The sequence below is a fragment of the Chinchilla lanigera genome, unplaced genomic scaffold, assembly GCF_000276665.1.
Source record: "Chinchilla lanigera isolate Chin_1 unplaced genomic scaffold, ChiLan1.0 scaffold00011, whole genome shotgun sequence".
Classification (NCBI taxonomy): domain Eukaryota; kingdom Metazoa; phylum Chordata; class Mammalia; order Rodentia; family Chinchillidae; genus Chinchilla; species Chinchilla lanigera.
The window spans coordinates 23511333-23525745 of record NW_004955412.1 but is presented as its reverse complement, the minus strand read 5'-3'; the positions used below and the strand labels follow the sequence as shown (position 1 = coordinate 23525745).

The window sequence follows — 14413 nt, the reverse complement described above, 5'->3', positions numbered from 1 at the left end:
ACACAGGAAGAAAGTAAGCAAGCAAGCAGGTAGGCAGGATGTTCTTCCATCTCTATGCTAGGTAATCTTCAGAACCTGTTTCCTCATCAAATTATCACTGTCTGACACTTGATAGTGATTATGTATATGAATCTGCTTTGTCATCTCTAGAGTGGTCTAAAAACCTAAGGTATTATTAGAAATTAGGGCATAACAGGGAATTGTGGTAGAAGCTGTGCAAAAGGGCTGTAATTATGCCACCCGCACAGCATATTTGGTTATCTCAAGGTCAATCAAGATAGACAAACTACTGATACATGCAGATTATGGAACAAAAACATCATGCTGAAGAAAAGCAGCCGGGTGCTAGCGTACATATCATACCATTCCACTTATGTGCCAGTCTAGAAAATGTGCACTTATCTATAATGACAGAAAGCGGACAGGAGGCTCCCAGGGCAAGTGTTAGAGAGGGGACTGACTGAAAAGGTACACAAAAGAACTCAGGGGCCACAGATGTGCTGTGTCTTACTGCGGCGATCACACAGGTACATTTATTTGTACAAATACATCACCCTCCCCCCAGCGAAGTACTAGAAACTGAACCCAGGGCCTTCACACTGAACTGCATCTCCAGTTCCTTTTTATTTTATTTTGAGACAGGGTCTCACTAAGTCAGTCAGCCTGGGCTTGAACTTGCAATGTTTCTGCCTTAGCCTCCCAGAGTGCTGGGATTACAGGCAGGCACCATGACGACCGGCTCTAAATACAGCAATCTTTAGGTAGGTTTAGTTCATTGTGCCTAAGTTGTACCTCAATAAATGTCAACAGAAACCACGCCAAGATCTTTGCTGCCTCTCTGAAAAGGAACTTTTAGCTGGAGAATTATGGTCCATGAGAGAAGGAATGAGAGAAGGCCGGGGGCAGGGTGGTGACAAAAACCAGGGGCAGAGCCATTCAGGCAGAATTTTTGGTCAGCATGGTGGTACGTGCCTGGTCCAGCAGCCCAGAAGGCTGAGGCAAGAGGATTAGAAACTTGTAGGCTGAAAACTTGCCTGGACTCTCGGCAGTTATGGCAACAGGGCCCCCAAGTACCAACTCTGAGTCAGTGGGGAAGTCTGGGGGCTCCTCTGAGCATCAAGTCTCCCTACCTTTCAAACAATGTGTGTGCTGTGTGCTTAACCTCACAGGACTGCTGTGTGGAACATGCTTGAGCGTAAATGTTCCACTGCGTAACAATACCCAAATGCATGGGGGTGCTGCGCTGGAGCACAGACAGCAGGTAGAGCACAGACTTCCAGGCCGGCTAGCTGACAAGAGCGCTTTGGCTCTAGGAGGCCCCATTTGTCTTCTCTTTCTACCCAAGCCTCCTGGGAAAGTCGTCACAGCCACCAGGCAAGCACCAGCGAACTGTCAAGAGATGCTGGGTTGGCCAAGGCTTTGAGAGGATCCAATGGCAGCCAACAGGTAAGCTGCAAACAGTCAAATACTTGGGAACTCTAATCCATGAGCTCTGTGGGTTGCTTCTCGACTCCTTCTGCACCAGCTTGGAGCTGCCTTTACCTTCCAGCAGTGGGGCAGAGCTAAAACCGCTTCCTTCCCAAAGCTACATCCAAGGCGCTTAGCCCAGCTCTTTCCTTCTGCCACTGTCTTCCTCTTGTACTACACAGGGTTCAAATATTCTCAGCAGGAATACAAAAAAAGACAATCCAACACAGTAGTACATGCAAATCCTCCCGGATGCCTTCGCCGTCTCTCACCTCCTTGCTTGTCTTCCAGTCAACCCAACAGCCCTATCATATCCAGCGCCAAAATCCAGCATTAATGGTCCGTATCTTTCCTCTCCCCTGGCAAAGCTTCCCGAGTTAACAGCACAGAGGCCCATCCAGGAAACGAGGAAGAGGAGGCAAAAGCTTCAAATGACAAATCTGAGCTGGAATTTTGGTATCTGACCCCTCCCAGGCCTCTTCCCAAGATGATTTCATTTTTATTTATTTTTACAACCCAGTCCTGGGGATGGAACCCGGGGCCTGCCACACGGTAGGCAAGCACTGAGCTACACCCCGAAGCCCCAAGATTATTATTATTATCTCTCTTGGCCACTAGGAAACATATGCAACCCATTTGCTGCCAACAAAGGAAGTTCTAGCCCAGGCGGCCTTAATAAATAGAAATAAAACGCAGGCCAGGGCTGTGTTAGCAGAGACTCCTAGGTTCAGTTATGCAGCAAGTCATTGGCCCCAAGCTACAGAAGCGAGGCCACAGAGGCTGGCGGGGGACCCTTGCTCTGGCCTGAAGCCGGTTGCGTCGGGGCTCCCGTCCCACCTTCCTGGGTGGACAGCACTCAGCCCTGTCCTGGCCCACAGCCTCCTCCTCCTCAGGCCTTCTTCCAGCCTGCTCTGCCCCCTCCTTCCCACCACCTCACCGGCCTGGAGGAAGCTACAATTTTATTTTTAGAACTTTCGGAAAGGGGAAGTGCTAAGGAACATAGAAAGAAAAGGAAGGGACAGGCCATTTTGGCCCCTTGAAAATTTCCTTCCTGCCGCGTCCCTGCCACCCCTTCCCTCACTCTCACACACACGCACCCCGTGAAACCGCAGCTTCGCCACCCTTCCCCATGTGCAGGTTCTTCTGCACCCCACGCGGGATGGACGTTCACGTGGAGGAGGAAGCCCAGCCCAGCTCTGTGGGAGTAATGATCTAGACAGAGCAGCCTGCAGGTCACCCCGCTAATGCCTGGCCCTGCTGTCCCAGCTCTCAGCTCTGCCAAGTGCTTAACAAGCATACGCTCAGTGAGCATGTGGCCCTGATGGGGCCTGAGTGACTTCCCAAGGCCCCAGCACTGCACAGGTTGGAAGGGGTTCCTGCCTTGAAGCCCTGTCTTCTTGCAGCCCAGCCAAGCCCAGGCCGAGTGTCTCTTCTTGCTGCTGCCTTACACTGACCCTTTGGTAGGAATGAGACTTCTGCCCCAAGCAGGACCTTCTGAGAGAGTGGTAGCAGCCAGGACGGACAGCCCAGGAGTCAAGTTCACAAGTTCAAGGCATAGTTGAAGGCCAGCCTGAACTACTGTGTATAATAGACTCTGACGCAAGGAAAAAAAAAAAAAAACCCAAAATCGAGTGTAAGTCTGTTGTCTAGAACCTCAGATGGCCTCTCTTCTTCCCGACCCAAGCTAAGTTACTAAAGGGAAGGCCAACCACAGCAGCCTTCCAGTGTCGAGGGGAGAGAAGATCCAAGCCCTTGCAAGTAACTGAGCTAGATTAGGTGACCCTTCAAGAGCTTTGCGCCCTTCCAGGCAGAATTTAAAATACAGCAGGAAACCCAGCCAGGGCCCATGTGGGTAGTAATGGCGGCAACACAGGAGCTTGAGGCAGTAGAAGCCCAAGTTTGAAGCCAGCCTGAACAACTTAGGAAGACACTGTTTCAAAAAATTAAAAGGCCTTGAGAACGTGGCTCAGTGTGAAAGTTCTGGATTCAATTCCCAACCACAAACATACAGCACACACACACACACATATGCACACACGCACACACACACAATCCCAGCAAACTCTACTCCTTCTCCCTAGGCTTTTTCGATTACGTCTGCAATAAAGAGAGGCCACATTAGGAATAATCATAGCAGTTGTGATGAGCTAAATGATGACTCCCCCAAAAGATGTTCACATCTTAGTTCCCAGAACCTGTGACCGCTGCCTACAAGACAAAGACAAGGCTTCATAGCCAGGCACAGTGGTCCATGCCTATGATCCCACCTCTGAGGGTGGCTGAGGCGGGAAGATCACAGGTTCCACTTTCACCTGGGAGTCAAAATAAGAATTCTGAAAGGGGCTGAAGCTGTAGCTCTGTGGTAGAGGACTCCTGGGTTCAATCTCTAGCACTACCAAAAAAAAAAAAAAAAAAAGATGGGGGAGAGCAGACCGGAAGTATAATCATGTCATACATATTCTTCTTTCTCTTTTTTTTTACAGTCCTGGAGATTGAACCCATGCCTTTACATGTGTTAGGCAAATGCTCTACACCGAGCTAAGCCCCAGCCCTTTTTACTTATTTTGAGACAAGAACCTGCTAAATTGCCCCGGTTGTGCCAGGCATGGCAGTGCAGACCTGTAATCCCAGCACTCGGGAGGCTGAGGCAAGAGGATCATTGTGAGCTCAGGATCAGCCTGGGCTACAAACTGAGCTCAAGGCCAGTCTGAACTGCATATCGACACCTTGTCTCAAAAAGACAAAAAAATAAAAAAAAATACTGGGGCCAGGTATGGTGGTGCATACCTGTAACGCCAGCACTCCGGAGGCCAAGACAGGAGGAAAATCGCCTAGTTCGAGGCTAGCCTGGACTTCATAGCAAGACACTATCTTTAAAAACTCAAACAAACAAATATATAAATAACTAGAGCACTACAGGTACCCTATGGAGACATGCAGAGGGAGACATGGCAGAGACTAAGAGACAACATAACTATAATGGCAGAGACTGGGAAAAGGTGACCACAAGCCAAACTCCTCAGAAATTACAAGTAGGAAAAGGATTCTCCCAAGAGCCTCCAGAGGGAGCAAGGCCTGGCTGCACCTGCATCTCTGCCCAGCCATACTAATTGCAGACCTCTGATCCCCAGAAATGTGAGAATAAACTCCTGTGGATTTAAGCAAGTTGGTCTGTAACCCTTTGTCACAGCAGCCATGGGAAACAAATACAGTAGCTGACACTTCATGAGTGCTCATTTGTGCTGAGATCTGCTCTGAGCATTTTATCCACATCAAATCATTACATCCTGGCTTTAGATTCGAGGCCTGGCCATGCAGACGCAATCCCAGCCTCACGGCTCATTACTGTGACCTCAAGCAAGTTACATGACCTGTCTAAACCTCAGCTGATCAGTTCACAAACAGGCAGGTAGTGCCTTCTCCATTAAGTGGCCAGGAGAATAAAACGAGGAATAAGGAGCTTAGGACAGTAGTAGTTAGGGCTCCATAAAGGCTACTTAGCATAAGGCTGCAAGAGCTAAGCAAGCCAAAATGAGACCAGCCTGCTAACCTGCCAGTACCTGGGGCAAGGCCGCAAGACACCATGCAGGCAAAGATCTTCCCGTCAAGCAAATACGAAAGGCTAAGGCGTTCCGTGAAAGATGTCCTCCCTTACTTAGGCTACTCGGTCCTTAACGCCAGCCTCTCTTCACAAAAGGCAGATGCCTGGGATGATGCTAAGGTTTCCACACCCTTTGTGAAGATCTGAACAGCTATGCACGCTGTCATCCTCCCTGACACACTCCAGTGGAGGCCAGCACCTCTCCCCGGGAGTCTGGTGTCCAGAATCCAGCTCCCATGCTTGGAAGTCAGCTGGGAGCAGAAACCTCCCGCTCGCCTTGCGGTCTTTCCCCCAAACTAGCTAACACAGCTTTAACCCGTCTCAGCAGAGTGCGCGGAACAATAAATTCAAGAGCCTGCTTTGTGGAAGAGGTGAGTCAAGTTAGGAAGAACGAACAAGATTGACTGAATCCGGGAGGAAGACTTAGCATTATCACCTGAAAAGAGGAAAACAGAAGTTTTTGTCTGATAAAACTTTGCCCAGCTTTCCTGTCCAGGTGAGGATGTTACTTAAAGGAGCAGCATTGTCCAGGATGCCAGGCCTTGTGTGCCAGCTTAGGAGATCTGTTCATCAGGGGTTAAGCAGAGAAGGGCCGGCCACCCGCCCCGGTTTCCCCCCAGGCGGGGCGCCAGCCCCTCCAAAGACTCTGGCCGCGCTGTCACCACCGCCCGGTTTTGGCCACCAGGCCTGTTCCCAGCAGGCTGCCCCGACAGCCACCTGCGCTCTCTGCCCTAGCCTCGTCCAACCTCCGAGGGGAAGGAGAAGCAAGGACGACGGCCCCCCTCTTTACTTTCAGGCACCCACAGATTTCTGCGCTGCCGTCACCACTGACGAGAAGCCAGGGCGCCGGAGGAATCGCTGCTCGGGTTCCCTCCGCCCCATCAACAAGCGCGCAGCAGCACCCCCGCGCCCGCGCCTCCTACTCCGCAGGGAGCCCGAGCCCGAGAGCCACATCCGGAGCGGGAAGCCGCTGCAGTGGGGGCGCCGACCTTCCGCCCCGCAGTCCCTTGCCCTGTCCCAGCCCCCCGCCGACCCCAAGCCCTCCGAGTCCCGCGGGAGAGGGTGCAGAGGGCGCCGAGGGCCCCGCCTCCCCAGGCTCGGCGCGAGAGGACAGCCTAGCTTCCCCCGCGGGCCCGGGGCGCAGGACGCGGGGCTCCCCAGCCGGGACTCGAACCTGGGTCGCTGCCCCCCACTTTACCAAAGGATCCCAAAGCACGCTCCGGCCCAGCGCCCGCGCCGGTAGAGGAGTCCGGGCCGCCGGCGAGTGCACCCCTCCGACTCCTGCCGGGCGCGGGCAGCGGGGCGCGGGCAGCGGGGCACGGGAGGCGAGCCGGGGCGAAGCCGGGGTTCACTCACGCGCGGGCCCTGGGGAACCCCATGGAGAGCAGCACGTCCAGCGCCGAGCCATGCTTGATGGTGCCGGGGCGCTGCTGGCGGCTCCTCCGCGGGGTGACTTTGCTGTACAGCTCCTCGCGCGCGGCCATGCCGAGGGGCTGCGCCGGCCGTCCGTCCGCGGCTCACAGCCCGGCCATCGCCCAGGGCCAGGGGCGCAGCGCGGCGCGGGTCTCGGTGGGGGCGGCGGGCGCCCCGAGCCTCCCGCGTCCGGACTCCGCCGCTTCCTGGTGAGGCCACCCGAGCCCGGCGCCCGCTGGCCGCTTCCGCGCGATCCGCCGCCACCCGCCTCCTCCGGCCGGGCCCCGGAGCCCCCGGCGCCGCCCGCAGCAGTCCTTTCTCCTCCAGCCCTTCCTTCGCCTCTCGAGCAGTCCGGGAATTTGCAATGAGTAATTTTTGAATGGATCTAAAAGGAAAGGGAGCCTTGTGGGCTGGCCCTGCTGTGCCTGTCCCCGGGGCCCGCCCCTTTCTTAAAGATACAGCGCTGTCCCAGGCGGCTGGGGCCGAGTTCGAGCCTGGGGCGGGGCGGCTGGGGGGCGGAGCCACCCAACCCGGGAACACTGCCTGTGTGCTTGGGTTCCCAAGAGTCGCTTCATCGCCCCGGCCCTCTCTTTGCCTGTCGGCCTAGGCGGGCCTCGGACTCCAGACAACCCATTTCAACCCGATTCTTGACCGGGTTAACAATGGCAATCCGGTGCAGGGATGGATGATATTAATGGATAACAAGGCCAAGCGTAAGGCTCGGTACAAGGCTTTGCTTCCAAGAGATCCGGCAAAACCCACAGGGTTAAGACCAGTGGAGGTCGAGAGTATACAGCGAAGACCCTCCATGTCCCTCTGTAACCGTGGCCAGAGACTGGACGAGAGATTTCTGGAAAAAGTGGGACCTCAGATTCTGGGAACTGGCAGCATCTGAGAGAGGAGAGGACTGGGTTGGAAGGGAGGAAGAGAAGAAAAGCTAGGAAGGAAAAGGAGACCAGAGAAAGGAGGACCCTTTCTAATTATCAGGGATATGAAATGGAATGGGCTGATTTTCATGAGTGAACAAATAAATGAATTCAAGTAAATAAGTGGGTTCAAAGAAAGATTGAATTGCCCCTGCACAATGACCATAAGTGAGATGGCTGAACAAATCTACTAGTACCTCCAAGAAGTGGAAGTCCTAACGGGTGTCGCACACTCGAACCAGGGTGAGCAAGCGCGGATCTTTCACCTGGACCCATCTTGCCTTCAGTCAGGGACAGCTTGCTGGGTATAAAGAAAGGGGCGGAGTAAACCCTAGCGGCGTGCCTCTGTGGGTAATAATAATACAACCTGAGTTTCCTAGGCTTGTGCGTGTGCCAATCATTGTGTTAGGCAAATGGGTGAATTAACTGAAATTTTACAGTGCCCTATGGGATCTGTGCCTTTATTATCTCAGTTTTATAGGTCAGAAAACACTCAGACACTCAGGAGGACCACAGAGCTGGGTAACTAGAGATTTTCCTCACAGCAGAGCCTGGAGACCTCAGCAACCCCCTGTTCTCATCAGTGTGTAGCGCTACACGGGTGGGCTTCTCCAGAATAGACTGCAACTCATGAGCAGCTTTTTGATACTACTTTATAAGGCATCTTGAGTTTGGGCACCGGAAATGATACAGCTTAAGTTCCTGAGCTCCCCACACATACCTCCTGGGGTTGGTTTTCCACAAAATATCCACTGGCCTTTGGCAAAGGGGAGATAAACAGCTGGAGCCGCAGCACCGCTGTGTATAATTCCGCCTGATGCTGTGCGGCAGAAGAGGGACAGAGCATACTTGCTGGGTGGCACCATTCATACTTACTACAGAGCAAAGGAGACCTTGCAGAATGTGTTCCCAGGGCATGGAGCACACAGATGAGACGGAGCTGGGAAACCCATACCTGGTATACTAGCCTCTTTGGGATGTGCTCCATAAAGCACGCTGGGCATTACCCACAATTCCAAGCTGTTTCCAGACATCTAGTGTGAAAATTAAGCGATCAAGATCACTGCCAAGAAAGGATGATGTGTGTGGAAGTGCTACAAACACAATAACACCACTGTACTGAACACTTAGTGAGTGCTGATACTCTTCTTACGCAAGTAACCCATCTAGTTCCTTAACAAGGCTGTGCAGCAGGCACTACCATTTTATTATTAGCCGTTTTATAAACAAAGATACTGAAGCAGAGATCAATTCTCTTGTCCAATGTCACAGGACTAGTAAATGGCAGAGCTGGGATTTGAGCTTTTAACATTTGGCCAAACAAACACTTACTGCCATTGTTATGATGACAGAGAGTGCAGCTGACCTTTAAAAGAGCTGATGAAGCTGGGCGTGGTGGCACAGCCTTAATCCCAGTATGCAGGAGGCAGGAACATTTATCAACAAGAGTTCAAGGTCAGCTTGCGCTACATGGTGAGCTCAAGGCCAGCCTGAATCACATAATGAGACCCTGTCTCAAACAAACAAACAAATAAGATAGCTGATGGTAGCTGGACATAAAGCATGCTCCTAATCCCAGGATTTGGAGGGCAGGTGAGCTGAGGCAGGAGGCTCTAAACTGCAAATCCAGGCTTGGGCAATTTAGTGACTTAGCAAGACAGATAGTATTTCAAATTAAAATGGGGACATAGCTCAGTGGCAGAGCCCCTGTGGATTTGATTCCCAGTATCATCCAAAAAAAAAAAAAAAAAAGATAACTGATGGTGATTGCCTTTTGGACTCCTCCAATCCCCCCTTGACTTGGAATTGCTGGAGCTGCATTTCTTCAGAAAGACTGAATTAATTGTATTTCTTCTCCTTGCCTCTAGGCAGACTTGAGATAGAGTTAGTGATGGATATAAAAATAGTTTTAGGTAGCCTGGGAAAAGCACTACAGAAAGCCTTAGATGCAAACGGTTTGGTCTGGGGCACTTAAACAGAAATCCCCGCTGCTCCTCCTCGCCTTTTTCAGCTTGGTGCCAGACTTGTCTGAGTTGGCACGGCTGCCATTTGTTCTGAAGGGGCTGGGGAGTGGCAATTAAGATGCATTGTGCTTGCACTGTATTGCCTCTGAAAAGCCAGGAGAAGCCTTATAAACACCCATATGGTTCTATTACAAAAGGAGATGAAGGACTCTTCCTCTGGCCAGTGAATCTTGCAGCAGTGGGGAGGGAGGAGGCTGGAGAGGGCCTTGCACAACGACGGAGCTGACACATCAGCACGGACTCTGTATCCTGGACCACACAGCTCTTCTGGCCATGAGAGCACTGCTTAGATCCGTGCACTGACCCTGCTGCTTGCTAGCTGGACAGCACTTCTGCAGTGGGCGCAGGGCTGCTCCTGACTGCCCATCTGCCTGCCCTGTCACTTCTGAGGAGCATTCTGTGTCTTCTCCTTCTCCTTCTCGAGATCCTGGAGAAAAGGTCAAGTGGCATTAAGACAGGAAGTCAAACTGTGGTATTTCTGGGGTGGGGTGGGGTGTTGCACTGCTAAGCGTCAGGGTAGGTTTTGAGCTGCTGAGAATGACCAGGTCCTAGACTTCAAGGGGATTCTTTATGCCTAGAAGAGTTCAAAGTCCGTGCTGCAACTCGCTGGTCCTCAGTCCCTTCACCTGCAAAATGTGGGGCTCACTCAAGCCGTTGATCCCTAGGACTTTGAAACTCAGGAACCCCTAGGGGTGGGGTTACCCACCTAGAGGTAAACTGGTGGATAAGTGTGACACCCCCTCTTCCTCTTTCAGAGCAGTGTACTGAGTCAGCTGGACATTTTGTCAGTTTTATGTCAGATTTTTTTTTGTAAGAAAGGGGTTTGGAAGGAAAATTAAGTTTTGAAAAGCACAGAACTGCCCCATGTGATGGTACACACCTGTAATCTTAGTACTCTGGGAGGCTGAGGCAGGACAGTCACAAGTTCAACCCCAGTCTGGTCAACTTAGTGACCCTGCAAAGCCCTGCCTCAAAAAATACTTTTTAAATTTATTTCTCTTGCCTTTTTGAGACAGGGTCTCACTATGCAGTTCAGGCTGGCCTTGAGCTCACTTTGTAGCCCAGGCTGGTCTCAAACTCGCAACAATCCTCCTGCCTCAGCCTCCTGAGTACTAGGATTATAGAACTTTTTTTTTTTTGTGGTACTGGGGATCGAAATCATGACCTTGCGCTTGCCAGGCAGACACTTATGCCACTGAGCTATATCCCCAGCCCTCAGTTTAGTTTTGGAAGAGCATAATTCAATAAAAGGAAGCAGCCAGGAGTGGTGGCACATGCTTGTAATCCCAGCACTCGGGAGGCTGAAGCAGGAGGATCCTTGCGAGTTTGAGGCCACCCTGGTCTACAAAGTGCGCTCAAAGCCAACCTGAACTGCATAGCAAGAAAGGAAGCAAAGGGAAATGGAGGGGCATTAGCCACCAGAGGAAGAGGTTTGGGGGAGGAGGAGACAAACAAGGAGCAATCTGAGGACAGAAGAGAAGGGCCGCTGAAGGGAGCCCTTAGAAGTGGCCTTTCAAGGACCTGGCAGTCCTCCGCTGTCCCTAAGCACAGCAAGACCAAGACTAAAGGCCTGAAGACCGGCTGCTGTCTTGATATCCCAAGTTTGTCCCTAGGACTCAGCACAGTGCTGGATACGCACGGGGTCTGCAAGCAGCAGGTGCTTGCTCAGCCACTGCTGGTTCATCTCTGAAACCAATTTATACTGTGGGAAAGGCCAAGGGTGAAAACACATTTGAAGATCAGTCCCCAAATCAACAGAAACCTCACATTTTTTTCTCACACTATGAAAAAAATTACATATTTCTCTCAATTGCAAAAGGAAGAAAGGGGAAGAGGAGGCTGTTTCTATTGCCTGATTGTTTTGTTCCCCATTTCTTTTCCTTTTTTTGGTCGTTTTGAGGCAGGGTCTCCCTATGCAGTTCAGGCTGGCCTTGAGCTTACTTTATAGCCCACGCGGGGCTTGAACTCACAACAATCCTCCTGCCTCAGCTTCACGAGTGCTGGGATTACAGGCATGTGCCACCATGCCCGGCTTGTTCCCCATTTCTGAACAAAAACCCCGCCATTTCTACTCTGGAGTCTTCTTGTAGGAGACTCTGAATTGTCCATACCCTTTACCCCTCCAAAAGGCCTCTTTCCAAAGCCACAGCTCCAGGGACTCTGACCCTGATTTTCCACAAAATATTACATGTCTCGAGAAACAGACAATACAAGCTTTAAGAGGGAGTTGGATTCTCACACATCTTTTTTGTATAAAAAAATATAATGTGCAGAGTACTGTGGCACACACCTGTAGTCCCAGCACTTTGGAGACTGAGGTAGGAGAATACTGGTAGGTTTGGGGCTAGCCTGAACTACAAAGGCAGGCCTTGTCTTAGAAAAAAAAAAGTGTCTCTTACCATCTGTCCCATCCACTCCCTGTCCCACTCCCTACCCTACAGCCACCCTTGAAAGTGTTCACCCATTCTTTATAGCAAATTCCATTCCAGGGTTGGATTACAGGTTTGGAAAAGAAAGCAAAATAATTTACGTTTCTTCAGCTTTAAAATGGAAGCAGTACTTACCTCATAGAGTTTTTGCGCTAACTAAATGAATCATGGATGGATCTGAAAGGATCAAGCGAGGGGCCATGTGCTGGCTGAGGGTTTTTCTGGATACAGCATTTATCTTCTTATTTCCTTGATATTTATAGTTTCTTTGTTTAATGAGACCCAGGCCCCAGAATTCGATGAATCACATATGGTTTACTTGTGGTTAGTTCATTTTTAGGAACACAGTAAGCACCCACAACTCTTCACCTACAACCAAGGTTAGGATCCCGATCATAAACTGGACGCATTAGAGGATACCGCTAGCACATCCCTGTCCCTCAGAACCCAGGGACTTCATCCAGTACCTCGATGCTCATAGTCTCTAGTTTTTCTTTTTACATAGTTTTATGGAATCTAGAAGTTGTTCCAAAAACATATCTAAACTTTACAGATGTACTTAATATCATAAAAGTATGTACATTGCCTGCCTGGCAAGCACAAGGGCCTGAATTCGATTCCTAGTACCAAAAAAAGTATGTAATAATGTTTGCAGTCTTTGAGGATTCATTATTTTTTGCTAATGGTAGGTGGCCAAATTCCATCTATGCCACTGAATGTTGGGAAGTTCACCTGTCTATGAGGAACACCATAGTCCACTTCCCTACTAATGCACGCCTGGGTTATTTCCAAGTTTTTTGTTTTATAGTTATTCCGTTACAGACACTGTGTACATGCCTCTGGCTACACACATGCAAAGAGTTACTCCTGAGTTTGTCCCTTGGAACAGAATTGCTGGGTCATCTTCATCTTAGAAAATAATACAGGAAGTGGGGTGCACACCTGTAATCCCAGCACTCTGGGAGGTTGAGGCAGGAGGTAAATTCAAGCCCAGTCTGGAAAACTTAATGACTTAGAGACACTCTGTCTTAAAAGTAATAAAAACGAAACAAGGCTAGGGATGCAGGTCAGTGTGAAGGTCCTGGATTCAATTCCCAGTACCACAAGAAAAGACAAATACAGTGCAAGAACTACTTTCTGTCTCCTCTCCTCCTCTCCCCTCCCCTCCCCTTCCTTTTCTCTCTCTTTGCAAAGAGAAGAACTATTTCCCACTGTAATTATACTAACTTACGTTCCCTCCAACAGCACAAAGGAGATGTCTCTGCATTGCAGTTGCTGTGGCTACATCACAGTGGCACAGGACGGCTCTGCTTTTGCTTTCCAAGAGCTTGGTAGATAATCTTTGGGGAAAAAGGAAAAAGGCCGAGTGTGGTGGTGCACACCAGTAGTCCTAGCAGTTGGGAGGCTGAGGTAGGAGGATCACGAGTTTGAGGCCGGCCTGGGTGATTTAGTGAGGTCCACTCCACTCTGGGATACATAGTGATACCAGAAATAAACAAGATAAAGTCCTTGTTCCCCAGGAGCTCATTTCTGTTCAGGACATGCTGTGAAGAAAACGCAGTGGTTCTCAGGTGGGGACACTCAAAAGAGTGGGGAAGACTGGTGGAGCTATAACAGTCAGGGAAGCCAGGAGGCAGCAGAATTGTGAGTCAACTCCGGAAGCGCCTGGGAGCCATGAAAGGTTCTGGAATACGTGGAGGAGGATACAGTGGCACATACTTGCCATCCTAGCTACTCAGAGGCTGAGGCAGGAGGATCTCCATGAGTTTGAGGCCAGCCTGTGCCACATAGTGAGTTCAGCACCAGCCTGAACTACATGGTGAGACAATGTCTTAAGAAATAAATAAATAAGCCCCTAAAATCAAAATTTTAGAAACTTTTCTTAAAGCAGAGGGGCTGGGCATGGTGGCACACACCTGTAATCCCAGCAATCAGGAGGCTGAGGCAGAAAGATTACTTCGAGTTGAAGGTCAGCCTGGGCTACCAAATAAGTTTAAGGCAGTCTGAACTACACAGGGAGAACTTGTCTCAAAAAAATTTTTCAAAGGGAACAGGAGACTGGAAATGTAGCTCGGAGGTACAGGACCCCTAGGTTTCATCCCCAGCACCATCACTAAAAAAAAAGTTGTTGCACCGTTAGGAGCTTGAAATCAGTCATGGTGGGTGGAACACTTCCGTCATGGATACTGCTTTCCAAGCTCTCTGCTCTCTGGCCCAGAGTGGGGGCTACACTAATACACAGATGCGGCTGGAAGAGACGGCAGTTTCCTCATCTCCTAGAATCTGATCTATGGGAGTGATTGTGAGCGTCACCCGCACACAGTGAAGCTCTGCGCACAGGCGGCTGGGTGGGCAGCGCCGCCTGCCGCAGGTTTTCAGGTCCCTTCCCCACTTCGATCTGTTCAAGGAGATCCCGGGAGGGACAAGGACAGGCCAGCGCCAAGTCCGCCCAGCAAGTATCCGCAGGAACCACTCACCGAGCGACTTCCTGCAGCTCAAAGACGTTAGGAAAGCGCCGGGCCTGGTGGTGCACGCCTGTAATCCCAGCACGCG

The 14413-nt window shown here is 50.7% G+C and overlaps 1 protein-coding gene across 2 annotated transcripts in view; it reads right to left on the bottom strand.

Annotated features, from left to right (window-relative positions):
- Positions 1 to 6895, bottom strand: part of Ubash3b (ubiquitin associated and SH3 domain containing B) — a 148767-nt gene extending 141872 nt beyond the window's left edge. For both annotated transcript variants that reach the window (XM_013511127.1, XM_005378366.2), the window contains exon 1: positions 6425 to 6895. In XM_013511127.1, coding sequence (XP_013366581.1) covers positions 6425 to 6476 — 52 coding nt within the window. In that variant the 5' untranslated portion in view covers positions 6477 to 6895. The remainder of the gene's footprint in view (positions 1 to 6424) is intronic.
- Between the last annotated feature and the right edge of the window lie 7518 nt (positions 6896 to 14413).